A 23,519-nucleotide genomic window follows, 5' to 3' on the forward strand; every position below is an offset into this window, starting at 1 on the left:
TTTTGCCTCCCTCTTGCCCTTTGGATGATACCAGAACTGTCTGGGTCCTCGAGGAGAGTCCCTTAACCTCCAGAACCAAGGGCATATGCAAAGTTCATCCTTTGAAGTTCTGAATTCTAGGGGTCATGACACACATTTACTGTATATTAATTCTGTTCCTCAGAAACATGTTATAGAACGAGCACTTTTGGTCTATCCCCAATTCAACAAATTTCTTGAAGAACACATCCAAATAGTATTGTTTTGCCTCTAGTAAACCTTGAATACTATATTTTATGCCAAAGAAATGTAATGATATTTATTGGTTTCATTCTTAACTATTTCTGTTGTGAACCCCTTTATGCTGTCTTTCCTAGAAATGTCAGAGGAGCCTTTCAATATCTGGGGAACTTGGCATTCAACATTAAAAAGTGGATCCAAAGACCCAGGAATGACAGGTGAAATGCCATTTTTAAAATTATTGCCTTACCTTTAAAAATGTATTTTCCCTATCTCTTCCTTGCTGTTGTATAAGGTAGCTGCTTGTCAACCATTGTTCAGAAAAGATTGAAAAGAGAAGAAGGGGACAGCAGTTCTTTGGGCTTTCATCCTCAATATTAGACAGCAGTTCACTGCTGTTCTTTCCCTAAAGCCTAGGTTATCTTGACAGTTTATGTAGTTTGGCAGCTAAGCTAAGCCTGTGAAAATCTAGGTATGTGTCTAGAGTGGCCACATAAATGGTTCTGCTATCAGAGAGAACCTGCCATCACTGTTGCTAGGGAAATTTTCTTTTCAGGTAGTTAATAGCTGAGAGCATGCTGTACAGTTTCAGCTATAGAAGGAAGTATTAAAAAAAAGAAAGAAAGAGAGAAAAGAACAAGCAGCGAATCCCCAAGGCAGTTGTCCAAACTAACCCCAGATCTTGCCTTTCTGGTTCCAGGTTCTTATGGCGACATTTTTGAAAGCAGCTCCCTCCGACCGAGGCCTTGTTCCCTTTCTCAAGGGAACCTTTCCCTGAATTGGCCTCGGTGTCAAGGGAGCCCGACAGGGCTGGACAGTGGCACTCAGGTAATTCGGAGGACTCAGACAGCGGCCACCGTGGAGCAGTGCAGTGTCCACCTTCCGGTGTCACGTGTCTGCAGCACTCCCCACATCCAGGACGGCAACAGGGGGGCCAGGCAGCCTGCAGCCAGGTCTGAACCATTTTTGTCCCTAAACAGCACAGAAGATCTAGCCGAGGGCAAGGAGGATGTTGCCTGGCTGCAAAGCCAGGCCCAACCTGTGTATCAGAGACCTCAGGAGAGTGGAAGAGATGACAGGCGCCCCCCTCCTCCTTACCCGGGGTCAGGGAAGCCTGCCACACCCTCTGCTCAGCTGCCACTAGAGCCTCCCCTGTGGAGGCTCCAGAGGCATGAAGAAGGTTCAGAAACAGCTGTGGAAGGAGGCCAGCAGGCCTCAGGGGAGCATCAGACCAGGCCAAAAAAACTGAGCAGCGCCTACTCCCTCTCAGCCAGCGAGCAGGACAAACAGAACTTAGGGGAAGCCAGCTGGCTCGACTGGCAGCGAGAGCGGTGGCAGATCTGGGAGCTTCTATCAACTGATAACCCCGACGCCCTCCCGGAAACCCTAGTATAAGCCCGCCAGCAGCTGGAGCCCACCCTTCCAAAAAACATCTTCCGGTCCAGACCCGGAAACCTTGCCTATGGACAATTGGACACTTACTTGTTTTTCTTTTTTGTTTTTCCACACTTTGAAAAAGCAACACAAAAGAAAGTCCACTTATAGATTCACTTCTACCCCTGCCATTTATGGTAAGATTCTATTGCATAGCCAGCCTTAGGAAAAAAACAAACAAATAAACAAACAAACATGATAATTCCCAATCTCAAAACAACCCACATTGGCTTTATGTAAGAAACTCTTGCTTCGTTATAGCTTAATTGTATTTGTGTCTTCAATTTTGACTATTGTATATTCTGTAACAAATTATGTATATCAATATGATATATTCACAGAGAAGACAGAACAATTAAAAAATCACTGCACTTATATTACACACTGAGATATATTAAGCAACCAGATTCTATATGCTCTGGAATATGCACAAGCGGGTATCTGTGCTTTTTGCCATCACTTTTTAACTGGGGACAGCCCCTCCCTTCAATGCCTAAGGAAATACTAACCAAACAAGAGAGAGAATGAGAAGCCATATTTTTATATAGTATTGAGACACAAAAGTTGTAGTCACTGAATGCTTTTTCATAGCAAGTATGTTTTAAGGAAATATTAAATTTGATACATTGAAATATATTTTTAGAATCTGTTTAGAAAGGACTCAGAAAATCAAATCAGAGAAAGGTGGAACCAAAGAGTACTTAAGAGAGTTTCTATCCCACTCTAGGTCAAATTTAATTTTATATAGGTCACTAATAATATATATTTATAATGGATTACTTTTATGTATTTTTCAAAACTACCAACTGAAATCCAATTTTAAAAAGTTTTAAAATCCAAATACACATTCAAATTATAGATCATTTCCCCCATCTGCTCAGTTATCAATATTAGCCCAATTACAAGCAATTCATTGTAAAGTAAATCCTATGGGGGGAGCAAAAAAGCTACATCTTTGCGCTTACATTGTACCAAAGGCTGAGGAAATGTGTCTTCAGTAGCTTCAGTAATATTATGTGTATTGTAATGTATGTGTTACTACAGTACTTCAACAATTTGAAGTGTTACAACTGCAAAACCACATTTGACCAGCAGGTGGCAGTTTGCTTCAGTATTTTCCATTGTTTTGTTTTGTTTTGTTTTTCAAATCAGAAGGGTCAGTGTATTATATACAAAGAGTGTTACTCTTAATCTTCATGTTGGCAGTGAAAATTTTCAGTGGTGTTTCTTAAACTTCTACCTTGTGCCATGATGAATAAAATGTTAAGTAAAGATTTGTTGTCAGCTCTTAGTTTTCATGTTGGCAATGAAATTTTTCAGTGGTGTTTCTTAAAATTCTATCTTGTGCCACAATGAATAAAATGTTAAGCAAAGATTTGTTGTCCGTCTTTAAATCTAACGAAGGAAGTCACATCCCATTCTACATAGAGAATTCACTACTCCCAAGTTCAACTATATTACCTGTTTGCAATTCCATAAAGATACACATACAGTTGGAGAGCTAGATTTTAAAATAGCCAGTAGCTTGGGGCTTGGGGACCTCAAGTCAGTGCTACTGAAATATGTAGAAATCCACAATGATCTGTCACAACGAAAGGCTGGTTTTCTTGTCAGTTAGGAAGTGATTTGACGCCTAACAGAAACTCAGGGTTCATGCCTCTTGGCAGGTGTCACTCAACACAGTCGTTGACAATTGCGTCTGTTCCATAGGCTTCAAGATGCCGGCCTGGCTCTAGGTATGGACTGTAGCGCTTCTCACTTGGGAACTAGTTGGCTGATCTTTGGGTTCTCACTAGGCTCAATACTTCTGATATTGGCTCGGAATGTGGACAATTTGTCTGAAGCCCTCACTCAGTTCTGCCTTATGGACCCACAAGACTCACAGTGGTTGAGCACTCAGGTGGCTTTTCTATGCCACTCATCTTTATCCCAGTCTCTTGAATTTGACCACGGTCTGAAAAATTCTTTCTCCTCCTCTGAACCTCCTGATATTCTGGACCTCCTTCTCACCATATTTACTGTGTTATTTAAATCTTGTAAATCAAATGAATCAAATGATATATATGAATGGAAGGTATATCCGTGTTACTAGATCTAAATTGGACCGAGAAATCAGCTTGATATCCATGCCCTCTATTTCTTTTCCCGTTTAAGCTCTGGGCTCACATCTTTTACTGTGGGGAGAGTTTGTTTCTTCTCTGCCTTTATCACATTGCAAATGTAGTGCTTTTAAAACATGCATAAGCTCTCCAAAGATGCCTATGAATACTTAATCACTTCGTTTTGGGATCTCTGGCCAAAGGGCCAGAATAGTGATGATAGAAACAGCCAAATACACATTTGTCTTGATCACTCTAAGTACCTATTAGCATATGTTTGTTGTGGGTTTTGATAGAAAAAAACAACCATCATATGCCAATGGGGGGTACAAATTGAGGAAATTTATAAATAAGTCCAGCTTGCTTCTTTTCTTATGCATATTTTAATACACATCTGCTTGGCAGAGAAACGGTCCTGGGATTAAATATAAAGCGATTCTGGAACAAAGTAGAGGCCCATGCTGCCTCTTGGTCTGATAAGCAAACAGCAGGAGGTAGATTTTACTGAACTAAGAAGAAAGGAGTTGTCTGCAGAAGAGTCACACAGAGATCAAAACAGGATGTGTTGACCAGACAGAATTATAAAACAGCAGCTAATGTTCTTCAAGACAAAAAAGCAAAGCAAAAGGAAAGAAAAAGAACCAACCAACCAAACAAGAACTACCTACAAGCCAAAGGAAAGTTCTAATCAAGGATGGCAGCCTGGATATTTTGCACGGGCATTCAGGATACCTACCTAAAATAGTCCTCAATCTACCACAGGGGGAGAAGGGTCAATCAACCAATTTTCAGTCAGTTCAAGCCAGCTAACTTAGTCTACAGTGACCAAGTTATTCTAGTTTGCTGCAGCTGGGTCAGGTTTAGCACTAACCAAGCACAAGCCCTTGCTATCTCCTATCCAGATGGAGCTAGTTGGGATGAGGATATAGGACATTTGACCTTAGTATTTCTCAAGTACAAATACCAAATAAGATACAGTGCCTACTCAATCTGAAAACTTAACAACAGACCACATGTTAGTCTTACTATGCCCCATGTGAAATCTGGGATATACTTATACTAAAATTATGGTTCATCCTCTGAAGTACTGTATGAGATAGGGTTATTATTAAAAAGTTAGTCTTTGTTTATCTGGCATATATTTGCTAAATCTGGCAACCCTAATCTCTAGACTTAATATCACACTTGGCTTTCAATGCCCTGCTTGAATTTTTTACTGAAGGTCCCATAGTGCCTCAACAGTCCTGCATGGGCAAGCTCATGTGTCTACTGCTCTGCTGAAACCTGATTTCACATTATATCACCTCACATCTTTGGCTAGGGAGCTCCTGTGTTCCTGAGGTCTCCCCTGGTGTATTGGGCATGTTTCTCTTCACTGTGACAAAACACTACACAAACAAAATGTAAGGGAGAAAAACCTATTTGAGTTTCTGGTTTCAGTGGAAACACTCCATTATGGAGGGAAGGCATGGTAGAGAGTAGTCGGAAGGTTATGTGGACAGGCCTCCGTACTCCTTGCCTGCAGAACTGGGAATGCTGGGAATGCTATACTAGCTTTCTCCTTTCCCTCTTTATTCTGCCTGGCTCTCCCATTTCCTCAACTGGTGGCATTCACATTCAGGGTAGGTCTTTCCTGCTCAGTGAATCCATTCTAGTAATGCCCTCAGACATACCCAGACGTGTTACCAAGCATCTCCTAGGTGATTCTAAATCCAGTTAAACATTCCTGTTTCTCTTCAGATTCTATAAATCTTTCACCTAGTCAAATTGACCATGAAAATGCCTACTATGTATTGTAACCAAGGTTTGTTTGCCTTCGAGAGCACATGCATCCATCCATCTTCATTGTCTTACTCTGATTCTTATCCCCTGGCATCTCTACCTCTCCTCTCAGCACCAACTACTCTCTCTATAGTTCTGACAAAGGCAGTCACTGCCAGTAAGGACTTACCTTCTCCTCCAGTCTACAAACAAAAATCTACTCCATGACAACACCACCCTTCACAGTTCAGTCTTGTTCATCATTCGGCCTCTTGCCTCTTTGTAGTATAGGCATCCATACTCTGGTTATGTAGAAGAAACTCCCTCTTCTACATACAGGGCACAATGTTATTTTCTGAAAATAATTAGCTTAAATTTTCTCTTTATGCTAACACCCCAATAGAAGCTCCTTCTGGTTCTGAGGAAGATTCAGATGCCTTGATAGGCATTACTACACATTAGAGTTACTGTCTGTAGCTTTAGCTGGAGGCCTTTTATGTTAGGTTAGGGACTTTGTGAGTTTAATACCTTTTATACTGGACACAGAGAGATAGGACACCAATTTGGGATTCATTTGATAAGTGTATTCTGAATATAGGCATGTTACTTTTAATCAAGTCACTTGCCATGTGCAATACAAAACCACGCAAGGCCATCACCTCCTTGTAAATGCAGACACAAGTATACAGTTTCTAAACAAAAGGGTTGTAGAAGGGATTGCCAAGCAGAGACACTGTCTTCTAAGTACCACTGCCATACAAAGACTCTTGTCACCCCATCTCAGTGTTCTATAGCACAGTGAAAAAGAACAGCCCATGATGCCTCCTCTGTTCCTAAAATACACTAAGGTCTAGTGAGATGGCTAAGTGTGTAACTCTGCCTACACAGCTATGGGGAAGTTATCATCAATAAATGAAGTAAGTCTTTCTGGTGGTACAGCTGTTTGCGGGGGTGGGGGGGTCACCTGAATGATATAAGTAGCCCCTCATCCATGCAAGCAAGCAAGCAAGCAAGCACAAGAGAAAGGAGAGAGGAGCAAGGGAGGGATATAGTATAAGGGCGAGGGAAGAAGGAGAGGAAGAGAAATAACATACAAAGACAGGTGGTGTCCTTCTACAAGCCAAGGAATATCCAGAAACTCAAAGCAGGATATGGATCACATCTTTAGCTAAAGGGAACTTAACCATGGTGTTGGACTTTTGGCCTCCAGAATCATGAGAATAAAGTTCTGTTGTTGAAGCGATTCCATCTGTGACACTTAGTTATGGCCACCTGGCAAACTAAGATGGTGAGCAAAGGTCAATATATCAGAGATAACTCAGAGCAAAACCCTCACTCACCTGCCCAAGGGAGTGGCTACCACCAATCTACATAGAAGCAGCACAGTTTACAACAGGGACTTTCTCAGTCAATCTGGGACACTGCCTTCAACCACTGTAATCCTTCCTGCCCACCTAGAGAAGCCATGGGAAATCAACCTTCCAAGAAAAAGGTTTTGTAATTAAAACTGAACTTGGATAAATGGAGCACCATTCAGAACTGAGAAAAGAGAGGCTTTGGGGAAGAAATGAGGAATAAGCAAACTGGGAAATTTATATTTCCATTTAACCTTTGCTTTTATATCTCCTACTTGACCACAATCATGACCATAGGAATTTACAGCAATTGGGAACACTGTTGCAAAGTAGTGGGTGGATGGCCAAAAGACGCCAGGGAAAAATGAGGTCCCCATGGTGACTGGACCAATAGTATCAGTATCTCCTGGGAGCTTGTTAAAACATAAAGTCCCAGCTGTTCTAGACCTACAAGATGAAGGACCCTCCAGGGGAACCCAGTCAGCTGCATTTTACCAAGCCTTCCAGAGAAGTCTGATCTGTAAAGCAAACACAGAAGAGATGAGAGAGGCAGCAAAATCTCCAAGAATGCCCTCATACACTAATGTCCTTACACAATTCCATACCCTGCTTTACAAACCAAGCTAAAATGAAGTTGTAAAGTGATTCCATGTTAGATTTTAACTGAAAGGCCATAAAGCTCATCACTCACTAGTCGTACAAGGAGCAAAGGCCACTGGCTTTCCCAGGTGATGTGTGCCAGCGATCACTTATTCCTTATATCACCTCCACACAGGATATACCATCTTTAATTTCAGTCCATTTTTATAGCAAGAATGTTTAAGAAAACCCTAGAGAGCTGTGAAAGAACTTGAATTTCTGATTCTCTCTCCAGTCGCTGCCAGCTTCATGACAACATTCTTGATGGCTAATGGGCTTTACCTAAGTTCTATTTATGAAGCTGGTTTCTGTGTCACACATTGCTTACGTTTTAGATTAGGAAATCCAGGCACTTAATTACGTTTGTCCAGTAGGACTTGCTGATTAACTATCAATTTATGTCTACGCATCCTTTATTCCCTTTAGCCTTTTTAAAGATACCATGAGGTTGCTTAGCATCTACTGTAATACTTAAAGTACCAAGTAATACTTAAAATTGACACAAATCAGAAGAACCTCCTGATTTTTCCAGATTCATCCTGTGGAATGTCTCAGCATTTCTGACTTCTAGCCTTGCTTCAGAATCTCTCTGTGATGGCCACTGTCAATCATGTGGATGGCTGTTAAGCTTTTTCCACCCAGGATTCTGCCCCAAAAGCACACAGATCACTTCACAGAACTTGTAAACCAACTGTCTGCTTATTTTCTCATTTTACAACCATGAAATCGGAGGCCCTGAAGAAAAATGTCACTGAGCTAGTAAAGAGAAAACTGGAACAAGCCACCAGACTTCAGGGTATGCCCTCTTAATCACAAAGCGCCTCAAACCTTTAGCAATAGCAATGATTGAACATGGCTTGACAGTCAGGACAAGGACAAGAAAGGAAATAAATACAGAGCACTTCACTTTCAATCGGGAGCAATAACTCCACTAGAGGGTGAACACATCAGGGATCAAAGAAATTGGCAAATGTCAGTTTCCTTTCCTGTTGTCATATAACAGCCTGATAAAGCAACTTGAGAAAGGGTTTTGGCTCACAGTTCAAGGCCATTCATCATGGTGGGAAAGTCAAAGCAGTAAGAGCCTGAAGCAGCTTATGCCCACAATCCAGAAACAGAGAGGTGAATACTTGGTTTCTAGTGTTCAGCTCACTTTCTTCATTTTATGTAGTACAGGATACGAATGGTGCAGCCCAAGGTGGCTGAAGAGTCCCACCTCAATTAAAAGTAATCAAGATAGTCCCCCACAGGCACACCCTGAGTTTCATTTCCCATGTCATTTGAATTCTGTCAACCTGACTAATCACAGTAGTTATATTGGAATGTACTTATATGTATCCCTACCCCCCATCATTCCCTTAGAGTTTTAAAAATATGAATTCTATAGTACTATGATTTTGTGTACGGACTGAGCTCGGAAAGGTTGTGTTTCTGTAGGTAGGGGATGATCGTCTGCCATCTTCTGTCCTGAGTATGATGCAAAGTGAACATCAGCATCTCACAAATGACAGCTAATGAATTCATAGAAATACTAAGTGCTAATATGTAACTCAGTTTGCACATACTTTTACTGCCAAAACTCTGATTCTGAATGATGCCATTTCCACAGATAAAACTTAGTTTAAAATGTGGGAGGTGATCCAAAATGCATTTCAAGTTATATAAAAACCATCAGAGCAGTGAAGTTTTACTCCCTAGGTAGACTTCAGTCTAATCGAGCCACGGAGCAATTCTGAGTACTCAGTAATCTAGCCACAAAGCAACTCAGTACTCAGCAGGTATCTTTTCTAAAAGTGGTGAAAGGGCATAGGAAAAATTGTTGATCTTAATAATTGAGTTTATATGACAGTTGACTTTCACAATTCTCTGTCACTATACAGTTTAATTTACTTTCCAGTCCTAATCCAGTTGTGACCTGAGAAGGGCCAACAGTGATTACATTCTTATGCAGTTTAAAACTATGTGATTAATAGATGAGACCACTGCTGCATTTAGTAAAGATAAATTTTTATCTCAAAAATTAACTACAAAAATCACTCTAAGAAGTTTCCGAATCTTTTAACTGTTACCTTTATTTAAAAAATACAAATATTTTCACATGTTGAATTTTTAAAGCATCATACAACAAAGAAATCTACTTCAAATAGCTCAAAAACACAAATTCTGTCCACTAAATACTACAGTATTTAAGATAAATTAATTTTTTTCATATTATCAACATTTAAGAAAAAGGTATTTCTAACGTGTTGCTATAATTAAAATAAAAACAACCAGTTTTCTTTTCTTTTTCTTTTGGTTTTTAGAGAGATGATTTTTCTGGCTGTCATGGAACTCACTCTGTAGACCAGGCTGGCCTCAAACTCAGAGATCTATGGAATGCTGGGGTTAAAGGCTTGTGCCACTACTGCCCAGCAAAACAACCAGTTTTCAACAGCAAACTCAGCACATGCTTAAAACATCAAAATGATGGTGAATTGATGCAAACATTTCACATCTGAAAAAAAATGCACTTCTTGTGAATTCTAACACTTAGCCAAATATAATCTTATTTGTCAAAGAAACACTTCTGGCACTGTGATTGGAGCCAGGCTCTCAGGTTTACATTACACTACTGGTGGCAAGCACCAAGTGGGAAGAGGGAATGGGATGAGATAACATAACATAATTTGTCATCTTCTAGGGATAGTGTGATCAGCTTTTCATTGATAGTTACATATTGGGACAGAATTGAAAAAACAAGTATTTTGAAATTTTTATAAATCAAGTTGAAATTTCTATCAGGGTCAAATCTGAAATCACATTTAAACATAGACATATCAGTCTTGTAGACTTCATTCAGTATATACTTGTACATTTTGTTCAGACTAAAGGGATTTTAGAAATATTAGTTACTTTTAAAACAAGTGATTCTTATTTATAATAAATATAGTTAAATTATTTGGCAGGTAAAAGCATCACACACTTTCAGGTTTTATATCTCAAATACTCCTGAGGAAACAGTAAGAATAAAAACAAACAAGTTTTTATGCTTTTAAAACCTCTTTTTTCAGAGATTGTTAAGATGTCTAAAGAAAATAACATGAAATACTGTAGTTAGTGGGAAAACTAAGGAACTTATACCAAACAGGGAAAAAAATTAAACTGACCTATCATCTGCAATGGAAAATGTGACTCAAAATTTAACGGGGCATGGCATCTTTGTTAAATACAAGATCAAATATGATCACTCACTTGAAAAGTACCCTCAGTGACATTATGAGTGCATTTAGTTTGGGGAAAATAGTTTTAACAGCTTTCTCAGGAAAAAAGTTTCACTTTTTTCATAACAAACAAAATAATAGTTACGAAGTCCAGCGCCACCAAGCAACCTTCATTCTGTCCCATACTGCAGAGAATGAATCAAAGGCAGGACGCACATCCAGGATAGTGAACTGGTAGTCCTTGTTCACCTCACCACCATCATAGTAATCAATCACATATCTAACTTCTGTGCCACAACGATTGATGATCCAGTCATGGCGGTCAAAAGGCAATTCATACCTGTAATGAAAACAGAGTGTTAAAATGCAGGTCTGTATTCTGTCTGTCTTGGTATTAGCAGAGGAGATGAGCCTTAGTCAATCAGTCCATGGTGTTTAGAGAATATGGTGATTAAGAACTATGATGAATCCATGTCAGATCATCTGTCTATAAAGGGATAGGTTCATGGTAAAGAGACCCAGGCCAGGCCAGGCTAGGTAGAAAGCTGGAGAAATCAAATGTACTAAATAGTCCTATTACACATAAGACAAGGGAGGAATAAGGCAAGACAAAGACCACAAGAGGAGTAAAATGACAGTTCTGAAGACACCAAAAAAAGAACAATTCAATCCTTCGAGAGTGAAGCGTGAAGCCAGCAACCCAACCTTTATAATTCTGTCCATCTATGAGTAAACTCAAGGATATTAAAAAAACATAGGCTGGATACTGGAGATGTGGAAGATGGAATTGCTTTTCCTACACTGTTTTAGGTGATAGGAATGCTAACCATGGCTTAAGTAATATCAACAGCAGTTCTACACTGACACTTACCCCATCCAGGAACGAATTCTTGCTCTTGGTGAATACTCTCTTGCTTTACCTCCAAATCGGACCAATGATGGGCCACAAGGACACTCGCTGAAAATGCCCAAATAAGAATAGTCTATTAAAAACATTTTCTTTCATTTGATAGGATGATGTTTTGGTTTTTGAGTAAAGTCTTCTTTTCTATATTTATATGTTATACTATCACATTTACAGAGAATAACTTCTAACAAAGTTCAAATAAACCCTATTTGTTAGAAACCTTTTTCTTTCCTTTTGGATTATGTATGTCTCTTTGTAGGCATCTGCTTGGCTTTCTTGCCAGATTCAGGAAGCAAGACCTTCTCATTTGGGACAAGGACACAGGCATACTCTCAGAGAAAAAGTGTTATATACTGTGTATCTTCTTTCTCTTTTGCAAAAAGCACTTAGTGTTTCTGCAGAGAAACAACAGAAACTGCTATATAGTCAGCCCTCTGAGTCTATAAGCTCCATTTTCAGATTCAACCAACTGTACACTGTAAGTACTTGGACAAACACTGTAGCTGAGGACTGGGGTATATAGCTCAGTTGGTATGGTACTTTCCTACCATACATAAAGCTCTGGGTTCCATGCTTAGTACCACAAAAATCAAGTATTGTGACGTACCTATGTAGCTTTAACACTTAGAAGGTGAAGGTAGGGAAGATCACAAGTTCAAGGTTATCTTTAGGTTATATAGGGGTTGTTTTTGAGATAACACTGTATCAAAAACAAAGTGGTAACAAACATAAAACATAAAACTCTGCACTTGCACTGAGCATATCTGATTTTTATTTCTTTTCATTGTTCCTTAAATAAAACAGTATATCGAATATTCACAAAACATTTATACTGTTTTTAGTCATTATAAGTGACTGCCCAAAATATGTAGGAAGATGTACACATACTGTATGCAAATGCAATGAAATTATAATATGAGGCACTCTCAGTATCCCTGGCTTTTGTTACCCTTGGATGTCCTAGAACAATCCAAGAATATTGTGGGAAGACTTTATTGCTTCATTAGAAACAACTAAGTCTTAACTGGAAAAAATAACGGGGGCTGACTCCAAGAAACTAATTGTAAGTAGTATTGAACTTGCTTTTTTAATTAACCTGAACACTGGTAGGATCCTAATTAAAGACCTCAGGGGACTGTCTTCTACTGGCACCGGGTACATGGAGGCTACCCCTAAAGACACAATCCAATTGCTCTTATGGACTAGAAGACTGGCCCATTAAGACAGGAGCCACTATCTTGACAGCTGCTTCATAAGACAAGCTATATTCCTACCATGTAAAGGGGAAAATATTCCATATCCAAGAGTACAACAGAGACATTAGTGAGGTCTTTTAGGACCTAGCTAATTTTGCCAGAAATCTGCAAAAATAACCAGTGGTGTTGAAACTGTCAAGTTGAAAATGCCTGCTGCTCTTAATTCTTTGCTTTTAAAATCACACTACAAGTTGGCCAGCCAAGTCTTTCCTCTAGGTCAGGGATTACTGAAAGGAAAAGTACACCCATCCTATACCTACAATTCAGCTAGTGACACTCAGGTAGTTCTAATACTGAAATGTTCAATGCAAATACCAAAACCAGAAGATGAACTTAAAAATAAATCAGTATAGTTTTTCTCCAAGAAACTTACTACTCACACACTGGAAGAAATGTGAAATGTAAACCAGATGGTGATAGGACCTAGTTCTTTATAAAGATACTCCTCATTCATCCACTTCTGGAAGAGGAGATCTAAAACCAGCAGTATCATATCACTCCATAAACACCAAACCTGGGACAGACATCCCGTAAGGGAGCCTAGCATTTAGAGTTGCAACAAACCTGTCAGGTGATGTGAAGAAATGCTGCTCTTTCAACTGACCTATTCTCTTTGAGAAAAGGGACCCAATGTGAAGACAGATCTTTAAGGTCAATCCTTACAGGGATTCCAAATACTGCTGAAGGAACAAGTTTTAAAAGAGTTTAAACATACTTACTGAGCATGAAGGGCTTCCCATTTCAAAATCTCCTTCCAAGCTTGCTCATTATTCTGATTGTGAATTCTAATGATATTGTACATATCTTTTTGACTAATATCATCATCTTTCCACTTCCACCTAAAAAAGAACATGTAGTAAAACTTGACAAATATTATTGATTAAAGTCAAAAAGTTAATTCATGCATAGATATACACTTTTATAAAAGCTTGCATACACTAAAATTAAAAATTGGAGGTTCATGTTAATCTCGTTTCATGGAATCCCCAAAAGCCATCCTTATACAAACATCTATTTTTAAGGTGGTATTTAGAAGCACTGAGAAATGATTTGCCAATTCTTCCTAGTCATTTTATGTGTTTCGTTTTTCTATTTCTAAAAATAAAAATGCGGTGAGATACAGGTAAATCTCATCCAATCAGTTATAGGTCTAAGTATTAACAAAAGGGCTGCTGTCCTTTCCATAATCAAACACAATTCCTACATGTTTGCTGGAGCTATAACATTAGGCTTCACCTAATTTTCAACCGGAACTTAAACATCAGGTCTTTCTGGATTTCAAGCTTCCCAATTTTCATTCAGGCCAGGACTTCTACTGAGGTTCCTGGTTCTTGGGGTCTCAGACTGGCTACTCAAATCACTGGCCACTTGCTGGCTGCAGCTCTTGGGACTTACTGCTGACTTAAATGATAATGGGAAGCACTTCCTTATAACAAATGTTTTCCTGATCACCCCTCAACCCCATGCCCTGTTAGTTCCATTTTTTTTTTCTAGAAAATCTTTACCTTAAATACTGGTCTTGAACTTACATTCTGATTAATTAATATTCTATTATAAACTGTTTAAGTCACTAAAGAAATACTTTACATTTTGGAGGCTAAACAAAAGCTCTTTAACATTTAATTCTGAGGTAAATATGGCAAGCAAATTATCTTCTAAATAATGTTCACTCACCCTTTCCGCAACATGGCATTCCAGAACATCTGTTCAGAAGGGTAAACCCACTTTTTCTCAGAGTCAGCTCTTGGAATTGATGACTCCTCTCTTGAGGTAGACAAAGTAAATGGCTGATCTGGGGATGGTGTCTGATTAGGTGGTGGCATCTATAGAATATCAGTGGATTGTGTCTGAATGTTAGCATTATGGTCTAAACTATAAAATAGTCAGTACACCCTGGAAAGCAATTCTCCATACAAGAAGCACAAGTTCCCATTAAATCAATGACATCAGAGTTTTACACCTCTGATATTTTGGTCATACTACTTTTTTGTTGCTGCTCCAAAAAATACAATCAGCAAGAAGGGATTTAGGGGAAGATTTATTCTAGCTTATAGTCTGAGGAGACACAGTTGGCCATGGCAGAGAATGCATAGGTACATAAAATGCCCTGGGAAGACATGAGGGTATATTACCAGGTTTGAAGGATCGAGGTTCTCCTTATCCTTAGCTTCAGCACCAGTAACAGGGCATTCCACATAATCATAGGCCCGGTCTTGGTGAGCAGGCACAGTGTGTGCTTTGCTCTCACTGGTCAGGTCAGATGTTGCTGCAGTCACTGGACAGCCTGAATTTATCAAGTATTAAAACACTGTTACTGCTAAATACCATATCATGCCATACTAAGATACAGTGGAAGGGGGTCCTCTTAGTGGGGACCTTAAAGAGCTAAAGTTCGGACCAACACAACTTTCTTCTACTTAAAGATAGCATGAACTAAGCTACTTAACTTTCTAAAATCCTAAAAATAAGATGCTATAAATGGACTTTCCCTTTAAAAGAAAAAAAGAAAAAGAAAAGAGGAAAAAAAAAAAAACTCAAAGGGAGAACTGGCCATACTTCACAAGGTCTCTCTGACTTCCAGCCATTAGTTCCATACAAGTCCAGCCCCAATGAGGTAGCAGCCACTATCTAAGTAAGCATCTATCGTTAATCTATTCCTTCAAATACTAGATACAGGAGCAGAAAAGCAGGAGATTTTATATACACTCAAAGAAAAATGTAAAGCCCACTATGCTCATGGTTTTTTCCAGAACTCAAGTATGCCACCAAAAATTTACCATCTGAGGTGCTAGTCCTTGTAAGCAGATAAAGTGCACCAAGAAAAGGCAATTTTTAAAGAAAATGGCCCATGATAGTCTCCTTCAGTCAACCCCAAGTTAATGCCCAAGCTCCTAGGGTACTAATCCAGGCAGTGTGCAGACCAAGAAGCTTGTCTAAGCAGCAGGTGAATGGGAAGATCTGTATCCCAGAATAAAAAGCCACTTCTGTTATGAAATCCTTCCTTTTTCCAGGGACCAAGAGGAAATTATGAATATCATGAATACTATTATATAGAAAGACAAATTTCTATTTACTCCTTTGGCCTCTTCTACCAGGCCTTATTTCCAAAACTGCACGCAACTGTTCACTTTAGGAGTGAGAACACAGCTGCTCTATCTCCCTCTGCATCATTAAAAGCACCAATCTTCCTAGAGCATCCATCCCAGATGGCTATTCGAAAGAAAACAGTGTTACAGTTTCCACATCATATAACCAGGAAGCCCTTTAGTCTCCTACAAACACTCACATTCTTACTAATGCAAATAAACCAGGATGACAAGTCTTTAAAATAGATAAAATATAAATCATGCAGAAAACTACTTGAGGAAAGAAGCTCAGAGCAAAGACACATGTGCTTTGTCTGATTTGTCTCCACTTCTACGAGAAATACTAGGAGTCCATGGGATGTGTCCTTGTCCAAGGTCACAGAATTTTCACCAACTTTGCCACTTACTAGCTACATGACTTGAAGTACATAAATTACTCTGAGCTTTGGTTTGTTTCCTTGGCTATAAAACAGTCACACTGGTTTATAGACACGATAATGTAAACTCTCCTGGGCAAAGAATTTTTGTCTACTATATCTACTTCTCTCTCAGTGAAGAAACAAAACCCAGCAATGCTTGTCACAGGATAAGTGCTGACCTCTTGGAGAAAGTTGGCTCACGGAGAGAAAGAGGAATGGTAACACTGGAAGCATGAGGACCCAACAACATGCACATTCAGTAAGCATACAACACTGTCCCAGTCTGAACTGTCTAAAGCAGACATGCACTTATTAAAGAACTTGTTTCCAGCCTAGCACTGACATAATGGTCTATAATTCACTTGGTGAAGGCTTATTTTGACCTAGATGAAGACCATAACAGATATGGGAGTAGTTTATTTCAAACACCTACACCGAGGTTTCTTCAGCTCTGGCACCCTTACTATTTATGGACCAAAGACTCCATGTCTGAGGCTGTATGATGTCTATTTAGCACTATCTAATACCACCCCACTCTATGTCAGCAGAACCATTTCCTCTCAGTTGTGAGAACCCAAAATATGTATTCAATGCTGGCTCTTTACATGCATGGCTGAGAGCCATTGATATAGGCACAGGTAAACTTTGGAAAGTCAAGGCTGATTTAAGGAAAAAATGCATAGATGACAGACTTGAGACATAAAAAAAATTGTTTATGATAATATCTCTAATGAGCAGCAAAATTGGACCAGTCCTAGAGTAACTTAGTCCCAGCTTTGCAAGCCTCATTACCAAACACTACAGCTCTCTTCCTTTAGAACTGTGGCTCTCAGCCTGTGGGTTGACCCCTTTGGCAACCCACTATCTCCAAAAATATGTCCATGACGATTCAGAACAGTAGCAAAGTTACAGTAATGAAGTTGAAACGAAAATCATTTTGTGGTTGAGAGTCACCACAACGTGCAGAACTGTGTCAAAGGGTCCCAGCCTTAGGAAAGCTGAGAACCCCTGCTCTAGAGCCATTAGCCTTCTTTTCATTTTCCAGACAGGCAAGTTACCTTTCCTTTGCCCTTCATGCATCGGGCATCCTGAAGGTGGTGAAGCTGGCTGACCATCTGAAGCATTCGAGGCGTTTACTGCAGTAGTAGGAGAAGATGCTGAGGCACCCATGGCTGGAATCACAGGGGTCACTCCCAATCTAAAATTCCCAACTGCCAAAGCAAGGAATCAGATTAAAACGTGAAGGCTAAACAGTTGATACCCCCTTGTTATTCTGATCCTGGCTGGCCCTGGCTTTTTTTCAACATCCCATGGGAGAGTAAGAGGTAGGGCACTGGTTCGGGGGTGGGGATGGGGGGCGGTGAGGGGACACTTTGAAAACAGTGCCTCCATTGGGAAAATACCTTGAAGCCTATGCCACCATTTGGGGACCCGTCTCAGAGCCTGGAAACTTGTAAGATGCAACCACGTCGTGAAGACGGGTGTAGTCTTGCTGGTGGGGTCCAAGGGGTGGCAGCACGGGCCCTGAGGGAAAACACGCTGAACTAGCCTCGAACCCCTGTCCCCGGTAGGGCAGGCGCCTCGGGGAAAATAGGAAGGTTAAAGAGTGTCACCAAAACGGGAGGCGAGGAGCGGCGAAGGGCAGGAAGCCACCGGTCTTGCCCACCTGTCTATGCGCGTCCCACCCGCACCGCGGTCTGCACAGTGCACCGGCTCCAGCCGAACCGGGCGCCGTCCCGTCCCCGAGTCACCTCGCCGACTGTCCCGCGCCGCGCGGCCCCGAGCGCGTCAAACTGCCCAGCCGAACTCACTCGGCAGCCGCCGGCTCCAGCCCAGCCGAACCCGGACGCCTCCCTGCCCGCGAGTCTCCGCTCCGACTTGTCTCGCACGGCGCGGCCGCGAGCGCGTCGAACCGCCCAGCCGAACTCACTCGGCTGCTGCCGACTGCACCCGCGCGGTTTTTCCTCACGCGGGGTCACCGCTAACGTCCGGTCACAGCCGGCGTTCTCGTGCGCCGTTACTTCCTGTTCCGAAGGCGGGACTTCCGGAAGCACGAGGCAAGCCTCGCGCTGAGGAGAGGAACGGTCGTCAGGTCTCGTCAGGTCGGGCGGATCGCTCCCACCCCTTCCGCTCGGCGGCCTTGAGCCGCCTGAGCCTTCGCTCCGTCTCCGCCCTCTCGTGCTGGGCGGTGTGTTTAAGGGCGGGTCAGTCCACCCCTTCTCGCTCCGCGGCCTATAGGCGCCCGAGCCTTCGCTCCGTCTCCGCCCCTCCGGGCCAGGCGGTGTTTTTTAACTCCGCCGGCCGCCGGTGAGCTGCTCACGGTGAGAAATGAGGGGACGGCGGGCTGTCGCTTTCGAGGGGTTAGGCACCTAGCTGTGTTTTTCAAAGTCATCTCCTTAGGGTCTTGAAAGGTCAACTTGTATTTTGTTGTTGTTGTTTTTTCGAGACAGGGTTTCTCTGTGTAGCCCTGGCTGTCCTGGAACTCACTCCGTAGACCAGGCTGGCCTCGAACTCAGAAATCCGCCTGCCTCTGACTCCCGAGTGCTGGGATTAAAGGCGTGGGACACCACGCCCGGCTCAACCTGTATTTTTTTAATCAACAAGTGATATTTGTGCTTATTTGTGGAATAAAGTGCTATAATTAAGTAGACGCACTTAAACTTCCACCGCCTAGTCCTTTCAAGGACTCTGGCAACCGTTTTGAGTGTACTCCATGGAATTCACAGCCTTCATCTAAATATTATATTTCATATTACAGAAAGTACGTTTTTATATTACTTGTGTAGGGTAAACCAGCAGATAGGAGATGGTTATTGTATTGGTTAGATTTTTGTTAACTTGAACTGAGTCACTGTCTTCATCAGACTGCCCTGTGGGCAAGCCTATGGGGGCATTTTCTCCATAAGTGGTTGATGTGGGAGGTTGGATCCGGTACCACCGATGGGCTAGCTTATATTAAGAAAGCAAAGTGAGCCATGGGCCCAAGCAAGCCAGTATGTGGTGTACCGCCATGGCCTCCATGGCTTTTGATTCCTTGGTGGCTTCAGGTTCCTGCTTTGGGTTCCTGTTCTGTGGGACCCCATGAAAATGGCCCCCTTTCATATTAATGTGACCATTGTTTAGGTCTTGTTTATGAAGACATTTCTAGGAGCGTTGGTCCACAGCAGACTTCCTGGTACTCTGGATCTTAAAGGGTTATGCCCCCTCTTCAGTGATACTCTGGGTTTTTGCTAGTCCTTGGTTCTTGTGGAGAGAATTGTCAGCCCAAGTGGTACAACTTCTTCTAAGGCAGTGGTTCTAACCTTCTCAATGCTGCAACCCTTTAATATAGATCTTCATGTTGTGATGATCCTCACAAGCATAAAATTATTGTTACTACTACATAACTATAATTTTGTTAGTTATGAATAATAATGTAAATATCTGATTTACAGATCGTGAGCCATAGGTTGGCAATACATAAATCTAGTCTGTCAATTCTGTTTTGATGTTTCTGTGTCTACGGTTTCACAGGTAACAAAGTAATATTGCATAATATATATTATCTATTTGTGTTATAACATTTAAAAATTTGTGATATACATTTTTTTTAAAAAATGTCCTATGTGTTCTACAATTCTTTTTTTCTCTCGTTCAACATGTTCATGTTATCTCCACTTTTAAAATATTTAATTCTTTTCCCCGGCCCTTTGGCCCTTTCTAAATTCTATATCCTTCCTCAAAATTCTTTATTGTGTCATAATAATCCATTCTATCCCACAATTATTGCTTCTCTTACATTCTGCCTTCTCTCATAGAGATCCTCATAACCATTTCTGGTTATCTCCCACAGTTCTCACTTTTTAATATAATTAATTAGAAGAATCATACCTTTCTTGTTCCTGAAATTCTAAGGTTTTCCAAGATCGGAGGCAATAGGAGATCTCTCTCTCTCAGGATCATGGCCAGAGAACAGAGAATTGGTATGGCTTGGGTATAAGGACAATATCACTAATTCCACAGCAGTCAGAGAACATATAACATACCAGGTATTTTAGACACTGCTGGTAATACAAAAGTGCTGAACTAAGGCTTTGTTCTTTGGGAATCGGTATTCAAATAACTTAAAGACCAACTAACAGTACACTTTATCTAAAGAGATACTCTAAATCATGTTTGATTTTAAACATTATTTGATAGAGATTGATGAGGGGGAGGGGAGGGGTGGGGAGACTGATAGTGAAACTTTGATTTAAGAAGAAATTTCTGTTTGGAGCTATTTCTAATACATTCAGGTTTCACTACAGATTTGTACAGAAAAGGTCTTGTAACAAAGAAATATTTGGTTTTATGTGTCTGTTAGCCAATGACCATGGTACTTTGAAAAGTTCCCCCAGCTTTGTTAAATGATGGGGGTTTCCGAAACAATTGTCATTCCAGAATCGAAATAACTTTCTACAACTTGTTTTCTTAGATTCCTGACCATTGTGAAAGACCCTTGATAAGAAATATTTATTGCCCTGTGTGGTAAGAGCAAGCATTTGATCCCAGCATACAGGAGGCAGAGGTATGTGAGTTTCTGTGAGTTCAAGGCCAGCCTGGTCTAGTTTTTATAGTGAGTACCAAGCAAGCTAGGCTACATAGTGAGAACATCATCTCAGAAAGAAAAAAGAAAAAAGATGTTTATGAATCACCTAACATGCTTTAACTGACTAATCACTGGTTATTCCTAGAAGTGCCAACTGTGGACCAAAAAGAAAATTCAGCCTCCATTCTTCCTCTTTTTTTCTTCCCTAACAACTGCCCCACCTAGCAGGAAAGGTTTCTTACCAAGACTCCTCTCTTTAGACCTCACTCCCAAAGGCCTACAGCATCTTAAATCGCTAGTGCCATTGTCTGTCATTCAGTGTCTAGAGTGTCAGAGTGGAGAAACACTATTTTTAAAAGTCCATGAGCCAAATCTTGTTCTCACTGATATCTGATAGCTGTAGCATGGACCATAACAATTCGATGGGGAGAAGAGGCCGGAGAATGAAGTAGGTAACTAATTTGGGATAATTTATTTCTACCTCTTTCTACTTGAAAGCAACAGTTATTATGAAGTGGAAATGATCAATAACCAATATGTAGGTTAGTAATAGGATTATTAATACTGATGTTACTATGATTAAGTTAATGGCTCATTTGTTGCTACATGTGGGCCTTTTAGGGGTGGGTGCTTTTAATATGATAAGCAAAAAAACATGATAGGACTGGTAAAAATGGATGAGTAAGCATTGCTTGGGAAAGAACCCTAAAGAGCCACTGAAGCTCCCCTTGCCTCAAGTGCAAACTAATAGTTGTGTTTTGCCCAGAGGACTAGAGAGTCAGTCTTGTCTGAGGATACACTTAGTGATGGATCAGGTGTGATACTACTCAGGATGATAAAGGAGAATGGGTCAATGTCAGGGTTGTGAATTTCCAGTGGCTCCCTCCCAGTAGGCTTACTTATTCTTATGAAGTGAAGAAACATGGTACACTACAATTGACTGAAATTCTAGTCTTACTGAAGAGATGAGAAAGCTAAGGTGAAAGCAGGTGGAAGGAGCAAAGTAAAGGGCTGCTAGCTTTGAGAACACTATGCTTTCCATGAAGATGAATTCAGGTTTGAGTAGTACATGAAAGTTGTAATTGTAGTTGTTTCAAAAAAAAATAGCAAGAGCAGTTCAGTATATCCTTTGGAATTCAAAATTTAAAAAACCCCCAGCTGGTTGCAGATAAGGAAACATTAAGTCATTGGATATGGTTTGATGCTACAGCCACAAGAGTGGCTCCATCCACTCTTCAAGTCCATCCTTGAAGGTTTTGGTCTTCTTTGCTTTCATTTGATATAACCAAGGAACTTGTGACTTTAGTTTGCTAACCTAGATATAGTCCTTTTTCTCTGGGACTTTTATTTCTTGTTGTAAGTGTTGTCAATTAATAAACTGGAAAAACGAGATAAGAAAGAAGGAAAATTGAGAAGGTAAGGTAAAATCTGCTGTAAAGGAAAGAGGGGAAGGCGCTCCTGTGGTTTGGCGTCACTCTAAAGTGAGCTCGAAAGATTGAAGCCAGGGAAGACAAGATGACAAGTTATTCTCTGCCACCACCACATGAAATGTGGTTTCTGAAGAAATGAGCTTTGGGGGATATTGAAATTCATATTTTAAGGCTTGAATCTTAGTAGGTACAGATGTTTGTGATATTATTATATTGTGCAGGTTCTCTGTCAGATAAAACACGTTGATATATAAAATCTAAGTGAAGAGTTATTGGTACAAATATTTGGAAAGTATAATAAAAAATATAGTAAATGCCCTCTCTCTATCCCGCTTCCCATCACCTCTCTCAAACACATATACTGTAGTGATGGTAATAAAGCACTTTATACCCCAAACAATATACTACAAATTATAATATGTGAGATGACTATAAGAAATGCTAAAAACATCTTAGCTTCCCCTCTGTTCTGGAAGCTTTGTACTTTTTTGCCAAATAGTTCTTGTCTAGGTACTCCTGAAGCTGAGGTAACAATGCTATTTAAGTATGGTCCATGGAGTTATCTTAGGAACACTCTCTTATCTCCAGATCTCTGCCTTATCAACTGCTTCAGAGTTCTTTGGAACCATTTGTGTGTGAATATGTATATGTGTAAATGCATATGTGCATGCAAGTATTTTAAAATATATTTTAGGGAATTGGCTTAAGCCATTATGGGGGCTGGAAAATGTAAATATATTAGGCAGACTGGGAGACAAACCTCTTCTATTCTCTGAAGCCAGAGTATGCATGGATGATGTTCCCTGCTACCCATCAATACTCTGGGTTGCAAGACAGGCACAGCATCACATACTTTCATCTATGATAGTTGATTTATAAAGATAAGGTAGTATAGAAAAGAATTTCTGTCATTCAGTTGTGGATGAATTTGAGTTTGCATTTAAATAGATTTGTTCATGTTTATTTTATGCATTTGGGTCATTTGACTGAACACATACATGTCTGTGCACTATGTACATGCCTTTTTCATTTTTATTTTAGAGTCAGCCGGGCGTGGTGGTGCACGCCTTTAATCCCAGCACTCGGGAGGCAGAGGCAGGCAGATTTCTGAGTTCGAGGCCAGCCTGGTCTACAAAGTGAGTTCCAG

The 23,519-nt window shown here is 40.5% G+C and overlaps 3 protein-coding genes across 13 annotated transcripts in view; 2 read left to right on the top strand and 1 right to left on the bottom strand.

Annotated features, from left to right (window-relative positions):
- Positions 1–3,028, top strand: part of Arhgap6 (Rho GTPase activating protein 6) — a 498,894-nt gene extending 495,866 nt beyond the window's left edge. For all 3 annotated transcript variants that reach the window (XM_021152834.1, XM_021152836.2, XM_029473246.1), the window contains exons 12-13: positions 357–437; positions 920–3,028. In XM_021152834.1, coding sequence (XP_021008493.1) covers positions 357–437; positions 920–1,614 — 776 coding nt within the window. In that variant the 3' untranslated portion in view covers positions 1,615–3,028. The remainder of the gene's footprint in view (positions 1–356; positions 438–919) is intronic.
- A 6,530-nt stretch (positions 3,029–9,558) lies between these two features.
- On the bottom strand, positions 9,559–18,401 carry LOC110286786 (cytochrome c-type heme lyase). Of its 4 annotated transcripts, XM_021153376.2 has the most exons (8): positions 18,042–18,132; positions 17,779–17,899; positions 17,434–17,586; positions 15,003–15,154; positions 14,545–14,693; positions 13,590–13,709; positions 11,579–11,665; positions 9,559–11,047 (listed from the first exon to the last, which is right to left on the bottom strand). In XM_021153376.2, the coding sequence occupies exons 3-8, from the start codon at positions 17,543–17,545 to the stop codon at positions 10,849–10,851; spliced, it is 819 nt and encodes a 272-aa protein (XP_021009035.1). In that variant the 5' UTR covers positions 17,546–17,586; positions 17,779–17,899; positions 18,042–18,132; the 3' UTR covers positions 9,559–10,848. The 4 variants fall into 4 exon arrangements, with proteins under 4 accessions (XP_021009035.1, XP_029329508.1, XP_021009034.1 ...); XM_029473648.1 differs by lacking the exons at positions 17,779–17,899; positions 18,042–18,132 and adding an exon at positions 18,187–18,401; XM_021153375.1 differs by lacking the exon at positions 17,779–17,899 and having other exon boundaries at positions 18,127–18,401.
- Positions 18,402–18,455: 54 nt separating this feature from the next.
- The window catches only part of LOC110286899 (periphilin-1-like), a 49,221-nt gene continuing 44,157 nt past the window's right edge, over positions 18,456–23,519 (top strand). For 2 of the 6 annotated variants that reach the window (XM_029472929.1, XM_029472933.1), the window contains exons 1-4: positions 18,456–18,696; positions 19,810–19,888; positions 20,270–20,403; positions 20,829–20,921. The gene's annotated coding sequence lies outside the window, so the exon portion shown is untranslated. Of the gene's footprint in view, positions 18,697–19,809; positions 19,889–19,964; positions 20,404–20,828; positions 20,922–23,479; positions 23,509–23,519 lie in introns of those variants that run through there. The other 4 variants (XM_029472931.1, XM_029472930.1, XM_029472932.1 and 1 more) reach the window with 4 other exon arrangements.

The sequence above is a fragment of the Mus caroli genome, chromosome X (assembly GCF_900094665.2).
Source record: "Mus caroli chromosome X, CAROLI_EIJ_v1.1, whole genome shotgun sequence".
Taxonomy (NCBI): Eukaryota; Metazoa; Chordata; class Mammalia; order Rodentia; family Muridae; genus Mus; species Mus caroli.

Coding starts and splice junctions, on each gene's coding strand:
- LOC110286786 (XM_029473648.1), bottom strand. CDS start 17,545: ATGGGTGCCTCAGCATCTTCTCCTACTACTGCAGTAAACGCCTCGAAT. Junction 15,155..17,433: donor GCATGAAGGGCAAAGGAAAG/GTAACTTGCCTG, acceptor TGATAAATTCAG/GCTGTCCAGTGACTGCAGCA. Junction 14,694..15,002: donor ACCTCGATCCTTCAAACCTG/GTAATATACCCT, acceptor GATATTCTATAG/ATGCCACCACCTAATCAGAC.